The sequence below is a fragment of the Lissotriton vulgaris genome, chromosome 10, assembly GCF_964263255.1.
Source record: "Lissotriton vulgaris chromosome 10, aLisVul1.2, whole genome shotgun sequence".
Classification (NCBI taxonomy): Eukaryota; Metazoa; Chordata; class Amphibia; order Caudata; family Salamandridae; genus Lissotriton; species Lissotriton vulgaris.
The window spans coordinates 496,488,541-496,503,619 of NC_141698.1; the positions used below are offsets into that span (position 1 = coordinate 496,488,541).

Below are 15,079 nucleotides of genomic sequence, written 5' to 3' on the forward strand. Positions count from 1 at the left end.
TCACGAATGGCGTCTGAGCTCGGACGTGGGGCAAGGCCTCTTTCAGCGATGGGGAGAGCCTTGGTTAGATCTATTCGCCACAGAAGAGAACGTGCAATGTCATCAGTTCTGCGCTTTGGAATTTCCAAGGCGGCACTCGCTCGGTGACGCTTTTCTTCGCGAGTGGAGTTGCAGTCTGTTGTACGCCTTTCCGCCTATACCACTTCTGCCCAGAGTGCTGAAGAAGATCAAGCGCGACCGGCCCCAAATTATCCTTGTGGCTCCGGACTGGGCACGAAGATTCTGGTATCCCGAGCTACTCAGTATGTCAGTCGATCCCCCGATTCGTCTGCCTCTTAAGGAGTACCTTCTGTCGCAGCAGGAGTGGACGGTCCTCCACCTGAACCTGTCAATTCTCCACCTCCATGCTTGGAGATTGAGCGGCGACAGTTGAGTCCATTTGACTTTCCTCCTGTAGTTTGTAATGTGATTCTAGCAGCCAGGCATCCCTCCACAAAGTCGGTATACGCCTGCAGGTGGAACAAATTTGTGGCATGGTGCACAGCAAAGGCTGTGGATCCCCTATCTGCCCCTCTTTCTGAGGTTCTCCTCTTCCTTCTTTCTCTTGCGCAGCAGTGCTCTGCTCTGGGCACTATCAAGGGCTACCTTTCTGCCCTTTCCGCCTTCTTAAGGCTACCTGATCAGCCTTCTTTGTTCAAGTCCCCGATTGTAAATAGGTTCTTGAAGGGCATCACTCATATGTTCCCCCCCTGTTCATTTCGTGATGCCCCAGTGGGACTTGAACCTGGTTCTGACTTACCTGATGTGTGCTCCTTTTGAGCCGTTTCATAACTGTCCTCCGTCTTCTTACTCTTAAGACTGGTTTCCTGGTTGCCATCACCTCTGCCAGGAGAGTGAATGAGCTCCAGGCTCTTTTATCCAAGCCTCCCTTTCTTTCTGTCCATCCGGACAAGGTTGTGTTGCGGACAAGACCCTCTTTCCTGCCCAAGGTAGTCACAGCCTTCCACATCGGGCAGGCCATCACCTTGCCCACCTTCTTTCCGCCTCCACATCCCTCTGAAGAGGAAGAGAGGCTACACCGTCTGGACCCAAACCGTGCGCTCTTTCTATTTAGATCGCACACGCCAGTTCCGGGTGGATGACTGTTAGACCTGTCTGGCTTTTTGACGTAGTCCCTCCGCATTAATATTTATTTTGTCCCCTTTTTGCCCCTCATACCCTTAATAATTTTTGTCCACTGACCTTTTTATAGGTGTTGGCCATAGGGATAGGTGTTCTTTTGCCCCTCATGGTTTGTCACCTCAGGCCTAGAGGCCTGTTCTGTCAGGAAACTCCTGTAAGTCACAAAATGGAGGGCCCTAACTGTTTCCAACTGCCACACCTTAGTCAGCCCCATAGCCCCATAGGACCTTAGGCCTTCCAGAACCTTCTGGACCCTACTGGACTCTGTGGGGGTTGTCTATATAAGGGCAGAGGTTAGGAAGCCATTTTGTGTTGACCAGAGAGTGGAGGAGTGAGGCAGTGGTGAAAGGAGGAGGACACACTGGGAGCAGTTAGTTTGTCCCTGTGACAGACAGCCACTACAGGGAGACGTTCCCCCTTCTACCCCTGACCAATCCCTCCCAACCACCTTCTTCTACTGAAGAAATTGTTCCATCTGAGGTGGAAGCCCCCCCTCTACACTTGAGCCCCATTGACCCCTGTCGGGACGCTCTGCTTAAGGACTTCCTTGACTTCCCCCTGGCAGTGTTTCACTCACCAACGTTGTGGAGAAGACCGCTCTAGCCCAGTGTTGAGCCCGGTGTTTGGGAAGGACAGAAGGCACTGAGGAGGCAGGGGCCAGAAGAGATCGGCGCCGGATTTGGTCTGAGGAGGCGCTTTGGAAGTGAAGGGTGCCGGTTTTATTGGAGCGGCGCTGTTCTCGCCGTCTGCAGGACCCCGGGGGCACCGGCCGCGTCATCGTGAGAAATCCCAAGGTTTGGGAGTAAGGGAGCGCTACCGCGCATGTCTCAGGCGTGTCCACTTCTGGGGACAGGAGGGGCCTAAGATCGAGCAGGCCCGGAGGAGCGGCGTCCTTACTGCGGAGCCTGCGCAGAGGAAGGCGGGAGCGGAGGCGGGCTGAGAGGCGGAGTAACCAAGGAGCTTCGCGCATGCCCAGGTGATCAGCGCGACCCCCGGTCTCAGCGCGGTGAACCTGAAGAGAAGCGCCGGGAGTTTCCCTGGCAGCGGAGGCAGCGGGAATTCCTCTCTTCGGCTTGAGCGCCCCACTGTGAGGCAGGCGCGAGCAGGAGGGGGTACGGAGGAGCCCGGCAGCCGGCCGTCTACAAAGATCTCTCTTCCCCGCTTGAGCGCTACCAGTGAATTCAGCGCGAGCGGGAGAGAAGAGAAAGGTGCACCGGGAGGCTGGTGATCTTTGTCAGCGCTGAGTCCTCCCTTGCCCCGGTTAAGCGGATTTTCTCCCTGACACGATAGAAATACCGGTCTACAAGTAAGGAGTGATACACAAAGGGGAGGGGAGCAAATCTACACGAAGAAGGGAATAAAGAGTCCCTGTCAGAGGGTGGAGCTACCTCAATACCTGAGAGGCAACAGTTAGAAAACAACATTAAAAGTGGAGGGAACTAACAGGTGTAAACTGTTGAATCGAATTCAGATCGTTTTAATGGTAGTCTCAGTAGATAATTCAACTGCCAGGAATTAGCAGTGAGGGAGGTTGGTGCTGTGGGAGACCAGTATTGTGCACTGCATAGTAACCTTTTAAAGCTGATTCTGGAGTCTCATGAAATGCCTAATTAATGTTGGTCATTGAGTTTAGATAACAAATTGGAAGTGTTATTATTAATTTGATAAGTGTACTGTATTATTGAACCAGGTTAACATCTCTGGAAGTGGAATTTCTGATTTAAAGACAACTGAATGAAATATAATTTGGAATCTAACTGATAATTTGCTTAGAAGTTTAAGAAGTTTAATTACTGAAACTACAATATCCTGAAATGTCCTAAGCTGTAAATTTTGACAACAAAGAGAGTATTATTTTTATAAAGCAGTACTTATTTTTCTACATTTTTGGTGTAGCGTTTTCTTTTTGAGTGCTATTGCGTGGTTTTACTGTTGGGTGGTTTGCAACCTTTACACTGTGCCTCTGAAATGTTAGTCTTGCCCTAGGCCAGGCTACCCCAGTTCCAACAATGACCAACTCTTTGTTGGTTACGTGGGCACTAAGAAGGGACGGGCGGTGCACAAACGGACCATCTTTGGTGGGTCCTCTTGTGTATCAAGGCATGCTACTCTTTAGCTAAGAAGGAGGCTCCTGTTGGGCTGAGTGCCCATTCAACTCGGGCCACGGCAGCTACTACTGCCCTGGGTCGGGGAGTCCCCTTGCAGGACATCTGTTAGGCAGCTAAGTGGGCCTCGCTGCACACGTTCGCAAGGCACTACTGCCTGGGCAGCCAAGTCCGGAGGGGCTTCTTTGACCGTTCCGTCCTCCAGGACTCTCTGGTGTGATCATTGGTTCGCAGACCCACCACCGGGGTTGGTATTGCTGGGGTATCTATTCTAAGGTAAGGAATCTAATACTAACCTGTTTCTTTCAGATGCACAAGTTACTTACCTTCGGTAACGATATGTCTGTAAGAAACAGTAGTTAGTATTAGATTCCTTACAGCCCCACCCATCCTCCCCGTTCTGCGAACCGATATCTAGGGTTAAGGTCATCCCCTTTCAGGGCCCTAGTTTTATGGCACCAGTGTTTTTTATCATGGCTCTGCGTTTCTGACACAAAAAAGCTGTGTATAAGAACTGACGTCAGCGCTCTAGGGAGGCGTCTAAGTACTCCGGCGACGTCATCACGGCACTAACGACGCTGACGGATGCGGAGCCGCAGACGACGCCTACCGGCGCGCAGGGGTACTGCTACGCAAAAATTTCCGGATCCAGTCTGACGCCTGGGGATATTCTAAGGTAAGGAATCTAATACTAACAACTGTTTCTTACAGATATATCGTTACCGAAGGTAAGTAACTTGTGCAATTGGCTTAAAGGCTTGCAAGCATTGAATTTGCATGACTAAATGGTTTCTTTCTGCAAGATGCCTACTACAATACCTAGTTTGCAGGCTTCATAGTTGACCTAATCGCCCCCCCTGAGTTATCACCTAGGCTTGGCTAAGATGGCAACTTATCTGGCCAGGTGAAGAGTATACATATTTATTTGCTCAACAGGCTGATAAAGGTGAGCTCATGCCAACTGCTGTCCTATCTCATTGTCCTTGACAGGCAACTCGTTACACCAATTGGTGCTCTCAAACAATATTCAGGAGCAGAACTTTACATCCTTGAAGCACCTCTTGTTCCTTGGTTCAGTGCTGGAGGCATTAAGATGTCCTTTCTTCCATATCAGAATATTTGAGAAATGCAGACTATGATCATAATAGTTCACTCAATGTGTCTCCTCATCTAGCTCTTAAAGTCTTTAGACCCTAAGAAATCCTGGTGTGCTGTATCTTACTGGGACTTTGTTTAGTTAAGAATAGTCTTACTGTGATGCCTTCTACAACAATGTTTGAGTAGGTCAGAAAGAAATACCTTTGGTTTAGTGGTGATCTACTCTTCTGTCTTAGTTGGTTTTTTGATGTTCGATGCATGCAGCCAACCAGAGGCAGTTAATTCTTTTTTCTCACACCATACCGGTCAGCAGCAGTGCTATGTCATCTCCATTAGATGATGAGGTCACTTAAGAGCGAAAAATCTGATAATATTGGTAATCTGTAACACAGTATCTGAACACACTTGAGTTTGAGGACCGGTTGATGCTGAAGACCTTTTTGCTGTCTATGAAATGAAAAGCAAACGCTTGTAGCACTACAACTATGTATTATATAAAAAAAGCTAGTTGAGGTGTCTGTGTGGGAGCCCTCAAGCTTTGGGTATTTGGCTTTGTTAAATCAGGTTTTGTTGATAACAGGCAATGTAAGGGAGAATTCTCTGAGCAGACTAAATATGGCAAGCCATGAATGTTAATAGCACTGTCCCATAACTGGCGTTATTTTTGCTCAGTGGCACAATCGGCAAAAGTCTGATATTTCAGCAAAATGTGAGCTCCTTTATGCCCTCAAGTTCTCTCTTCAAAGGCCCTTAGGGGGCGCATTTCAGATTCTGTGAAATTTAGGCCTCCTCATTCATTTTCTTTGTTGATTTCCCATGGGTTTATGAATACTAGAAGCAGGGAATTGAGCAATGGCCATCCGTATGGCACCATACTGGCCATTGGGGTACTAGTGTTTAACATTTTTGGAAGACTGTATTTATCCTCAGATTGTTACCACAGAGGGGATCTCTTCTTGAAGAAAGCTGACCAGGTTCAACACCTGAATCTTTGCTGTCTCAAATTGCATGTCTGGAAATCGAAAAGGTATCTTAGATCTTTCTGACTTGCATTGACTGGTGCTGAAATAAGTGGTGCCAATGCCATCTACTAAGTCACTGTACTTGTGGCACTGAGCTCACAGATCACACACGCAACCTGGGCTTCATCCTGGACTCCTCCCTCTCCATGACCAGACAAGTCAACGCCGTCTCCTCGTCGTGCTTCAACATCCTGCGCATGCTACGGAAGATCTTCCGGTGGATCCCCACCGAGACCAGGAAGACGGTCACCCAGGCCCTTGTCACCAGCCGCCTGGACTACGGCAACTCCCTCTACGCCGGAACCACCGCCAAAATCCAGAAGAGACTCCAGCGGATCCAGAACGCCTCAGCACGACTCATCCTGGACATCCCCCGCCGCAACCACATCTCCGGACACCTGAGAGACCTGCACTGGCTCCAGGTCAACAAGAGAATCACCTTCCGTCTCCTCACCCACGCATACAAAGCCCTACACAACCAAGGCCCAGGATACCTCAACAGCCGCCTCAACTTCTACGCTCCCACACGCCAGATTCGATCGACCGGCCACACCCTCGCCGCCGTCCCCTGCATCCGAAGAGCCACCACAGGGGGAAGGTCCTTCTCCTACCTCGCCGCCAAGACTTGGAACTCCCTCCCGACCCACCTCCTCCTGACCCAGGACCACCTCGCCTTCAGGAAGCAGCTCAAGACCTGGCTGTTCGAGCAGTAGCGGAACTCCCCCCCCCCCCCCCCCCCCTAGCACCTGGAGACCCTCCGGGTGAGTAGTGCGCTATATAAATGCTTTGATTGATTGATTTCTTGGTGTGCATTAGAGCTTATGGATCCTCAATTAGGTAAGCTTTTGTAAATTTTGAGACTGTCTTGTCCAAGCAAGATCTAGAATTGGAGACCGTGATAGGTCATTTGGCAACAGAACCCTTTTTCTTGTCTTAACAAATCAACCTTCATTTAGTCCGCAGTTGTTGTCTGTTTTCAGATAGGATTTAATCATACCTTCCGTCTTCACTTTGCGATGCAAAATAGGTTAACTCAGCTTAATTTTGACATCTCAAGTAGCTTGTCCTTTGAACCACTGCACAGTTTTATGAAGTTGCTGATTTTGAAGATGTCCTTCTTTATTTCCATTACTTTTGCATGAAGGATTGGTGAACTTCATGCTTTCTCTGCTAATGCCCTTTATGCATAGTTTTCCAGAGAAGTTGGACCTAGGCATTCATTCAGTGTTTCTGCCTCTCTTCAAATGCCTCAAAATGATTACTCTTTCTACGCTCTCGCCCCTCCTTTCTACTTATCCTTCAAGGATGAGGAGAAGCTGCAACGGCTGGATCATAGGTAGGCTTTGTTTATGTAGATTTGATGAAGACCTACATTTGAATGACAAGCTATTTGTTGTAGGTTTTGTAGGTAAGAATAAAGGGAAAGCAATTAAAAAAGCAAATTTTTTTGCTGGACCGTTCTCTCGATCATGCTCAGTTTTGCACTGTTAAAGAAAGTCTCTCTGGGGGCATTTGAGCGCACTTCACCAGGGTGAAAGACCGCCTTTTTGTCGTAGTCTAGAGTCCCTGTTAATGATTTATCATGAAGTGTCTGGGCATTATACACACATTCTCCAATCTACACCTAGTAATGGATCTTTAGAGAAGAACTTTGCTATAATTTGCATAAGGAATGTGAAAAACTAGGTTTGGTGAAAGATTTTGGGGTAGAATAACAATGCTGGGCAGATGGAGTTCTGTGCAGGAGGTTTTGCTGTCATGACGTTTTTCCAAAACATTTTATTTACGTAAATCGCAGTATGATAGTAATAGAACTGTTCTTTGTATTTTCATTTAACCATGGTTAACTATTTTTAAGATGTTGGGTTATTGCCCTTCTGAATTTTTGTTTTAGCCCTTTCACATCATATGTTTACTAGACCATTTACTTTTCTCTCATTGCGACATTGTATGGCCAAAAGGAATTGCATGAGAGTGACCTGCTACATCCCGGCATGTCCCCTTCCTAGCTTGTGTAAGCGGAATAAGGTGCTCATAGGAATACCCTGTCTACTTTCACTGGACATCCATGACAAGAAGTTTTTTTTTTTTTAGCAACAGTCCTAATCATAGGATTTACTTTGTGGTACAAGGATGGGCACTGGACATAAAATGAATACGCTATTAGATTTTTACACCTTCTAAATTATAGTGGTTTATTATTTAATACATGATTCTATGCAAAGTGACAGGTTAGTCATTGACCCTAAAGCTTGCAGTTACAATGAAATATATTACTAAACGGGAGGGAAAGAAGACACCAAACTGCCTATATCATTCTAATTAAGCTTTTTAATATGAAATAAATACTCTGCCAAGATGGTAAAAGCAGTTTTAATATTGTGTGCTGAAGCCCAACACACGTATATGCCTTTGGTTTGTTAGAGCATTAGGTGTCTTGTTCAGGAACCCAGCATGTCATGTTCTTCTGTTGGACTTTTCTCTACTGTCTATAAGCTCTCCATCGCCCATTAAACTCTTCGAACAGATGCGCAAGATGCTTATGATGTTCTGCTCCAAATGTTATGATTATATCTCGGGAACTCATTGGTTGCAGCTCTGACACTGATGTATCAAATCAGAAATGCATCAAGCATTAACTAAGTCAATAGGCCACACCTATGCAAGAGCTATTGGCTTTGTCAATATGTTTCAGCGATCTTGTACACCTACATGGCTGCTGTTCAGCATGGCTAAAGGTTAGTGACGTGGAAGGCGTGGCGTGACGTAAAGTGGAATGTGAAGAGTAGAGCGTTGTGTAGTGGAGTCGCGTAGAGTGATGTACATTGGAGTGGCATAGAGTGGAGTGTTGTAGAATGCACTAGCTTAGCGTTGCAGAGTATTCAGCAGCGTATAATGCAGCATCTTAGAATACAGTGGCATAGATTAGAGAGTTGCATCGTAGAGTGCAGTGGCACGTGAGTGTAGTGGCGCAGAGTGGAGTGCTGCAGATTAGAGTGGCGGAGAGTGCAGTGGAGAAGAGCACAGTACTGCATAGTAGAGTGGCTTAGAGTTCAGCGGTGTAGAGTGTATTGGCATAAAGAGCACTGGTTTAAAGTCCAGTGTCAGAGTGCAGTCTAGATTAGTGGCGTACAGTGGATTGGCGTAGAGTGCAGGGGCGTAGAGTTGTGGTGCAGGGTAGAGGCAGTTGTGTAGAGTGGAGTATGCATGCCATTACAGGCTACACATTTTCAATTAAATTGACAATTACAATTGCACAGACATACAGTTTTACTAATAACTATACAGTTTACGTATACTAGTACAGTTATTTTAAATGTTATGCTAGAAAGAAAACCTTTCTTACCCCCAGTATCCAGCAAAATTGTTTATATAAAATCTGACTTTGAAGTCGGAGAAAGAAAAGTAAACACCAAGCCATCTCGGAAGACAGAGCCTCACATTTGACCTTTGTCTTTGAATGCACAGCAGATGTGACGAACTGAGAACAAGATTTACAGGCCAGTTTACAGAAAGGAGCATTTGTGGAAGAATACGAGGGGTAGTGTGAAAAGCTTTGTTCCTTGGGATGGACAAACTTGCTCTGGGCAGACTACAACTAAAGCCAGCAAATAGAAAGCCAAAAAATTAGTTAACCAGAAAGCCAATGCGAAGCAACAAATGGGATGCATTCCCAGGGATGCTTTCTGAATGTCCCCAAGATTTCTTAAGCAGACCAGACATTCCATAGCTGAAAAACATATATGTGAATGTAATGGAATTTCAAAAAGGTTAACTGAAATGTGATTGGCTGCAAAGCATACTTGGATGAATGCAATCAGAATTGAAAAGATGTCAACTGACATTCTTTGGCTGCAAAGCATAAATTAAACAATCCATAGAGTGGGGAAAGAAATAGGGATTAAAAGAGTTATTTTCGTCAATAGGCTGCGAGATGCTTGTCAAGACCATCCATAGACAAGCTGTAGTGCAACATGATAAACATGGCACTTGTCAAACCCTTAAATCTACACATGGCCCCTGCAAAATCCAGCTTTACTTAGTAAGAGAAACCAATAGGAGATGATTGGATGACAATGAATGAGGAGCCCGAAAAGCCTTTTATTGGCGCACTTTTCTTCTGAGATACGTGGGACCTATATTATATAGCACTTTATATGCAATGCTTCAGGCCTTAGAAATGCATCTTTGCTGAAGCCAGCATAAAATGGAGTGTGTGCCAAGGTGACCTTCCACTGGAAGATTTATAATCCCGCAAGCGTCTGCATTTTGAAGTAATTGAAGCATTTTGCTGAGATAGTTAGGAAGGCATAGATACAGGAGTTACTGTAATCCAAGTAAGAAGTTCTCAAGTGGGTGATGTAAAATTTTCGGTCACTGCTAATTATGTACAGTATATGTCCTGCACTGTAAAGGCCATCTTTATTTTATCTCAGCTATGTATACATGTATATAAGGGTTTTTTTCCAGAGTTACCTGGGAAAAAATACAACACTAAATCTGTACACGCCATTCAATCTTCTTTAAATAACGTTCGCAATATGACCCGTCCATACCTTGGGGGTTTATAGATTATACTTACTATATCACTTTCTTTCCAGGGACTGTTTTTAAGTAGTGTGAATTACACTCAAGGCTGTGTTGTACTTTATATACCATGTTTTAAGTCATGCCAGACCTTTCTTATATTTCAGAATATTTTTTTAATTTTGTTTACCAGTGCAACCAAAACGAGACCATGTTCTTCATGTTTCGTTTCCAAGAGAGTGGAAGACTAGTGATTTGTACCAACTCTTCAGTGCTTTTGGTAAGTCATGAGAATTCCCATTATGGTTTTTAAAGAATGTTGCAAGTAGATTGAAGCTCTTACTTAAAATCTGTTCACAGATTCCAGTGCTAGTGTGATAAGTATAAGCATCTGATATCCTCCCATCTCTTAGAAGGTTGCTTTGATAATTTTTTCTCCCAGTTGACATAGTTACCAATAGCCGTGAAGTAGTTGATTAAAAGACTTATTTTGAAACCATATTTTCAATTTTTTTCAGTTATGCTTTCTTGTTCTTTAACGTTGATGCTTTATGCAAATTCTGTAGCAATATGTAAATTACTAGAAGTAATCCATGATCTTTACCTTTTTGTCTGTGCTGCTTGATCTTTGTATGCGTATTTACCTATGAATACATTTCCTTGCTCAAACGACAATAACTAGCTGATCTTCACTGCTTCTTATTTGAGTTTTGTAGTTGTGAAATTGATAATTTCTTGAAAATTTGCATTTCAATCTTATGATTTGTAATAAGACCCATTTGCCAATAATGTTACATGACACAGGTGATGGTAACTGCATGTCTGCATTTGCACAGTCTCCTGAATATGAACGTGGCAAACTTTATCTGCTTGCCTCCTTGTCTCATCTTTTCATGTGCCTTTCGTTATGGAACCACTAGCTTTTTATTCTTATGCCCTCACCCTTTGCTTTGACACCTGTGAAGGAAGTACAACAATGTTAGTGTGAATATGATTTATTGAAAATGCTATCAGGTTGGCTAATCTGTTAGCTAAAATCTTTGACTAAATCTTAGAATTACAAATAATTAGACATATTGACAAGAATGAGCCTTCGCTCTTCATTTGTCCTCAAAAGCATAGCAATAGAGGGTTCTTTCATGGGAAACGCACTGGCAAGTCATCTCCCAAAAGAATTAATCCTGGAAAGAAATTGGAGACTGCGAGAAGTGGAGAAAACGTTGTAGAACTCTGAAAGTATAGTCAGGACCAACAGCTATCCCTACCACGTAAAAAGCTTGAATTGCCTTGCTAAGTTCAGCCAAAGAGATCAAAGTTTCAAGCTAGAGTCTTGAGTTAAACTTTGCTGAGATTTGTTTTAGAAGGCTTTGAGATGGATAGGTTCAAGTGACGTCCACTTATGATTTGTTTGAGAAGCATTCTAATGGTGACAAGCGGGTTCTGTAGTTTTAGAACAGGAATATTGTCCTGAAATTGTAGACCATGCTCCAGTTCTGTAGTAAGAAAAATACGGTAATCAGCCTTGTGTCTGGCTCGAATGTCTAGTATGGTGTAGTTTAGTGTTCCCCTAATGATTGCTTCCATCCTTACATCCCAAACCACACTAACGGACGCATCATTGTCTGAGATAAAATCTATTGGCCCTTTGTGTAAATAATCAGGGTTGTGGATCCTAAAACAAAGCCCTGTCATATATCCATTTAGGAGGAAGGACGTCTTGGGCACACAATGCTTGAGATAATTCTAATGTGAGAGGATTATGATCTCCTCTTGTCTCCTTCTGATTTACTTTTGCCAAGTTTCTTCCAGTCAATTCTAGCTCCCTTGGAAGCCCAAATAAAACCATTCAATTCTCCCTGCAGTTTCCTGAGCCATTCTGCTCTGAAAATTAGTGGAATTACGTTAAAGATTAAAGTGAATTTCTGGAGTATCACCATTTTTATGTTGGTCCTTACAAGAATTGTAAGGGGACAAGAACCCCTTGATAATTTTAATCTCTACCATGGGCCTATCAATGATTATTTGGGCTATTTTGTCCAGATACTTTACCTAAATCCCTAGATATCTTATTTCCTTTTTTTCTAGGGGGCTGTCAAAAAGGGTATTCCAGGTCTTTAGTTCCGTTTTTTGCTGGTTCACTAGGTATCATGAGACCTTGCTGAAATTGTTCAACATTTGCAGAATAGCTTGAAAAGAGCTTGTAAAGTCCTGGGTATTTACATACCATCAAGTCATCTGCATGTAGTGCCACTTTTTTCACCCAATCATTATGTCTAAATGGAATAACTTCCAGTTTTTTCTTACTCTGCTCGCTAAGGGCTCAATGTACAATTGAAAAAGCAGGGCAGACATAGGGCATTCTTGCCGTGTGCCTCCTATATTTATCTGCGTTGTTTACCATTGATCAGTATTCTTACTGTTGCCTCTTTGTAAATTGAGTGAATTGCCCTTAAGAATTCCTCTCCCAGATCATATTGCTTCATATAAGAAAGGCCAATTTATTCTGGCAAACGCTTTTGCGGCATCAAATATTACTATCACTAGGGGAGAATTTTCCTTCATTAGCCATATCTATTGCGCCCACTAGATCGTGAGTCGGCTCATGCAGCTGTCTGCCCTTGATAAAGCCCTTTTGATATTCATGCACTTGTCCTTCGATCACCCTCTCCAGCCTTTTCGTTAATAGAGCTGTATATATCTTATAATTGCTATTTAACAGCTAAATCGATCGGTACGATTCACAGCATTTGGGATCCTTATTTGGCCTTAGAATTACATAAATTGTTGCTTCCTCCCATGAACGTGGCAGGACCTGGCCTTTAGGGAAAATACCCACCAATAAACTAGTTAATACCGTGATGAGTTCATCTTTTAATACGATATAGAGCTAATTTGTTAACAAGCCATGGCCTAATGCTTTCCCTTTTTTCAGTGCTCTACTTGCCCCTTTCACTTCCTCCATGCTTATCTTTTTATTTAGGTATTGGTTTAATTCAAATTCAAGTATTCGTAAAGTGTCTTCACTGAGCCAACCTGTGTGTTTTTTCAAGGCTTCTAAGTCATCTTTATAAAGATCTTGGAAAATATTTTCAAAGGCCAGTTCTATTTCAGAGTCCTCTATACACTTTTTACTGGAATCTTTGATTTCTTTAATGTTTCTAGTTGCTTTTCACCTTTGTTTTCCAAACGAATAGTTTTCCACAGCCCTCGCCATACTCCAAATTAGCTACCTAGCTCCCATTTTTCCCATATAATTTCTTCCAGATAACCTGCAAGATCGCTTCTTGCGATTTTATTTTTATTTAGTCTTACTTGTTCTGGAACATTACCATGATTATCTAAATCTCTTTGATCTCTTAAATTTTCATTTCCAATTCTCTTAATCGAACCTTTTCTTCTTTGTTTGTGGGCTGTATAACCTATTACTGTCCCCATAGTAAATAATTTATAGGTGTCCAGTACTACATGTAACGGGGTCAAGCCGTTGTTAAAAAAAAAAAGTAATAATAATTTCAGTTGGTTAATTATGACTTGATCCATTAGAATTGTCCTGTTTAAAGTCTACCTGGTAGAGCCTAATATCTATTCTAGATTAAGTTCTAATCTTACTGAGTGATCTGATAGATGTTTATGGATGTGTATCATATTTTTAACTTCTTGGTATAGTCTAATATCTACTAAAAATAAATCGATCCTGTAGGCATGGCTATATTTTTTGTTTTGAAAGATAAAGCCTTTATCATTACCGCCCTTTGTCTCCAGATATCAATTAATCCCAGATCTTTCATTGGCTGACACACTCTCCCTTTCATCTTGAGGGAATTAACCATAGCTCTTCAGGTGGATTTATCTAGGATACTATCTAATGTGTTGCAGTCTCCTCCTATATGAGTTGTAACCTCGAATAGCTGACAGTATAACTCTTGGAGGGACTCTAGGTCCTCCCGACGCCCACTGTCGGGAGGCCACACCCCTTTTTCCTGCGCTACATAAGCCGCGCTGACTGAATAGCGCGCGTTAGAGGAAACTGACTCCTGAGGCGAATAGCCGGAAGAGACGCTCGCTTTAAAAAAAAAAAAAAACTTGAAAAAATTGCATTTATTGATTTTACCTTGTTGCTCACTGCTCCCTGGGCACTCCCCAGAACCCCCCCCCCCCCTCCCTGAGACTTGCTCGATATCCCCGCACAGCTGGTGAAAGCGCTGCCGCGGGTTGGAACACAAACTGCCGCCATTTCCACCGCAAGCCCACAGGCCATGCCCACTGTCGGGAGGCCACGCCCTCCCTCGCCCCTACAAAATATGTGCAATTGTCGGACATGCAGCGGACGCGCCGCCAGCACGCCGAAGCCGCGCCAAAGGCAAGCCTGTCTGCGCCCGTCCGCGGCTGGCCGGGGCTAGGGGCCATCTCCAACACCCCACCCATGGACACAAACAGGCACTATAGCCTCGATACCCTCTACCAGTTGAGGTACACCGATAAAAACAAATGCTGCCAAGCATTCCATCCCTTGGAAATCATCTTCAGCTCCCCTCAGACGGATGAGCTGCGGGAATACCAAATGCTGCTGCTAAACTGCAGATCCCTACCCAAACACAGTCTGGAGATTTCAATGCTGCTGGATGAGCTCATGCCAGACAGTCTTCCTAACTGAAACATGGCTCACCCAGGACTCTGAGCCTGACCTGGTCCAAGCACTTATACCAGGCTACCAGATCGCCCGCCTGGACCGCGCCCAGGGAAAAGGTGGGGGGCTCGCCATCATCTACAAAGACGTCTACACCTGTGTACTTTAGAGCCCATCGCTGACTGTGAAAGTTTGCCATTAAATTCTCCCCTAACAAAAGCTACACTGGCATCCTCAACTACCGCCCCCCCGGAGCGCTCACAGTTCCCCGCTGCGCTGCCTTCTATCGTGGCTGAACTAACTACCTGATCTGCGAATTTCACAGTATTAGGCAACCTCAACATACACTTCGACAATACACAGGACAATGTCGCCAACGAGCTAACGGCTAGTCTAGCGACAGTCGAATTAGAACAGCTTGTCCCCTCCCACACCCATATAAAGGGCTACTTACTAGATCCCGTATTCAGCAACTGCCCACAACTAACAGTTGGCACTCTTACTCGTCTCCCATGGAC

The 15,079-nt window shown here is 44.4% G+C and overlaps 1 protein-coding gene across 2 annotated transcripts in view; it reads left to right on the forward strand.

The window, feature by feature from the left end:
• Positions 1-15,079, forward strand: part of PARN (poly(A)-specific ribonuclease) — a 615,197-nt gene that overhangs the window by 345,810 nt on the left and 254,308 nt on the right. For both annotated transcript variants that reach the window (XM_086941354.1, XM_086941353.1), the window contains exon 20: positions 10,128-10,214. In XM_086941354.1, the coding sequence (XP_086797480.1) occupies positions 10,128-10,214 (87 nt within the window). The remainder of the gene's footprint in view (positions 1-10,127; positions 10,215-15,079) is intronic.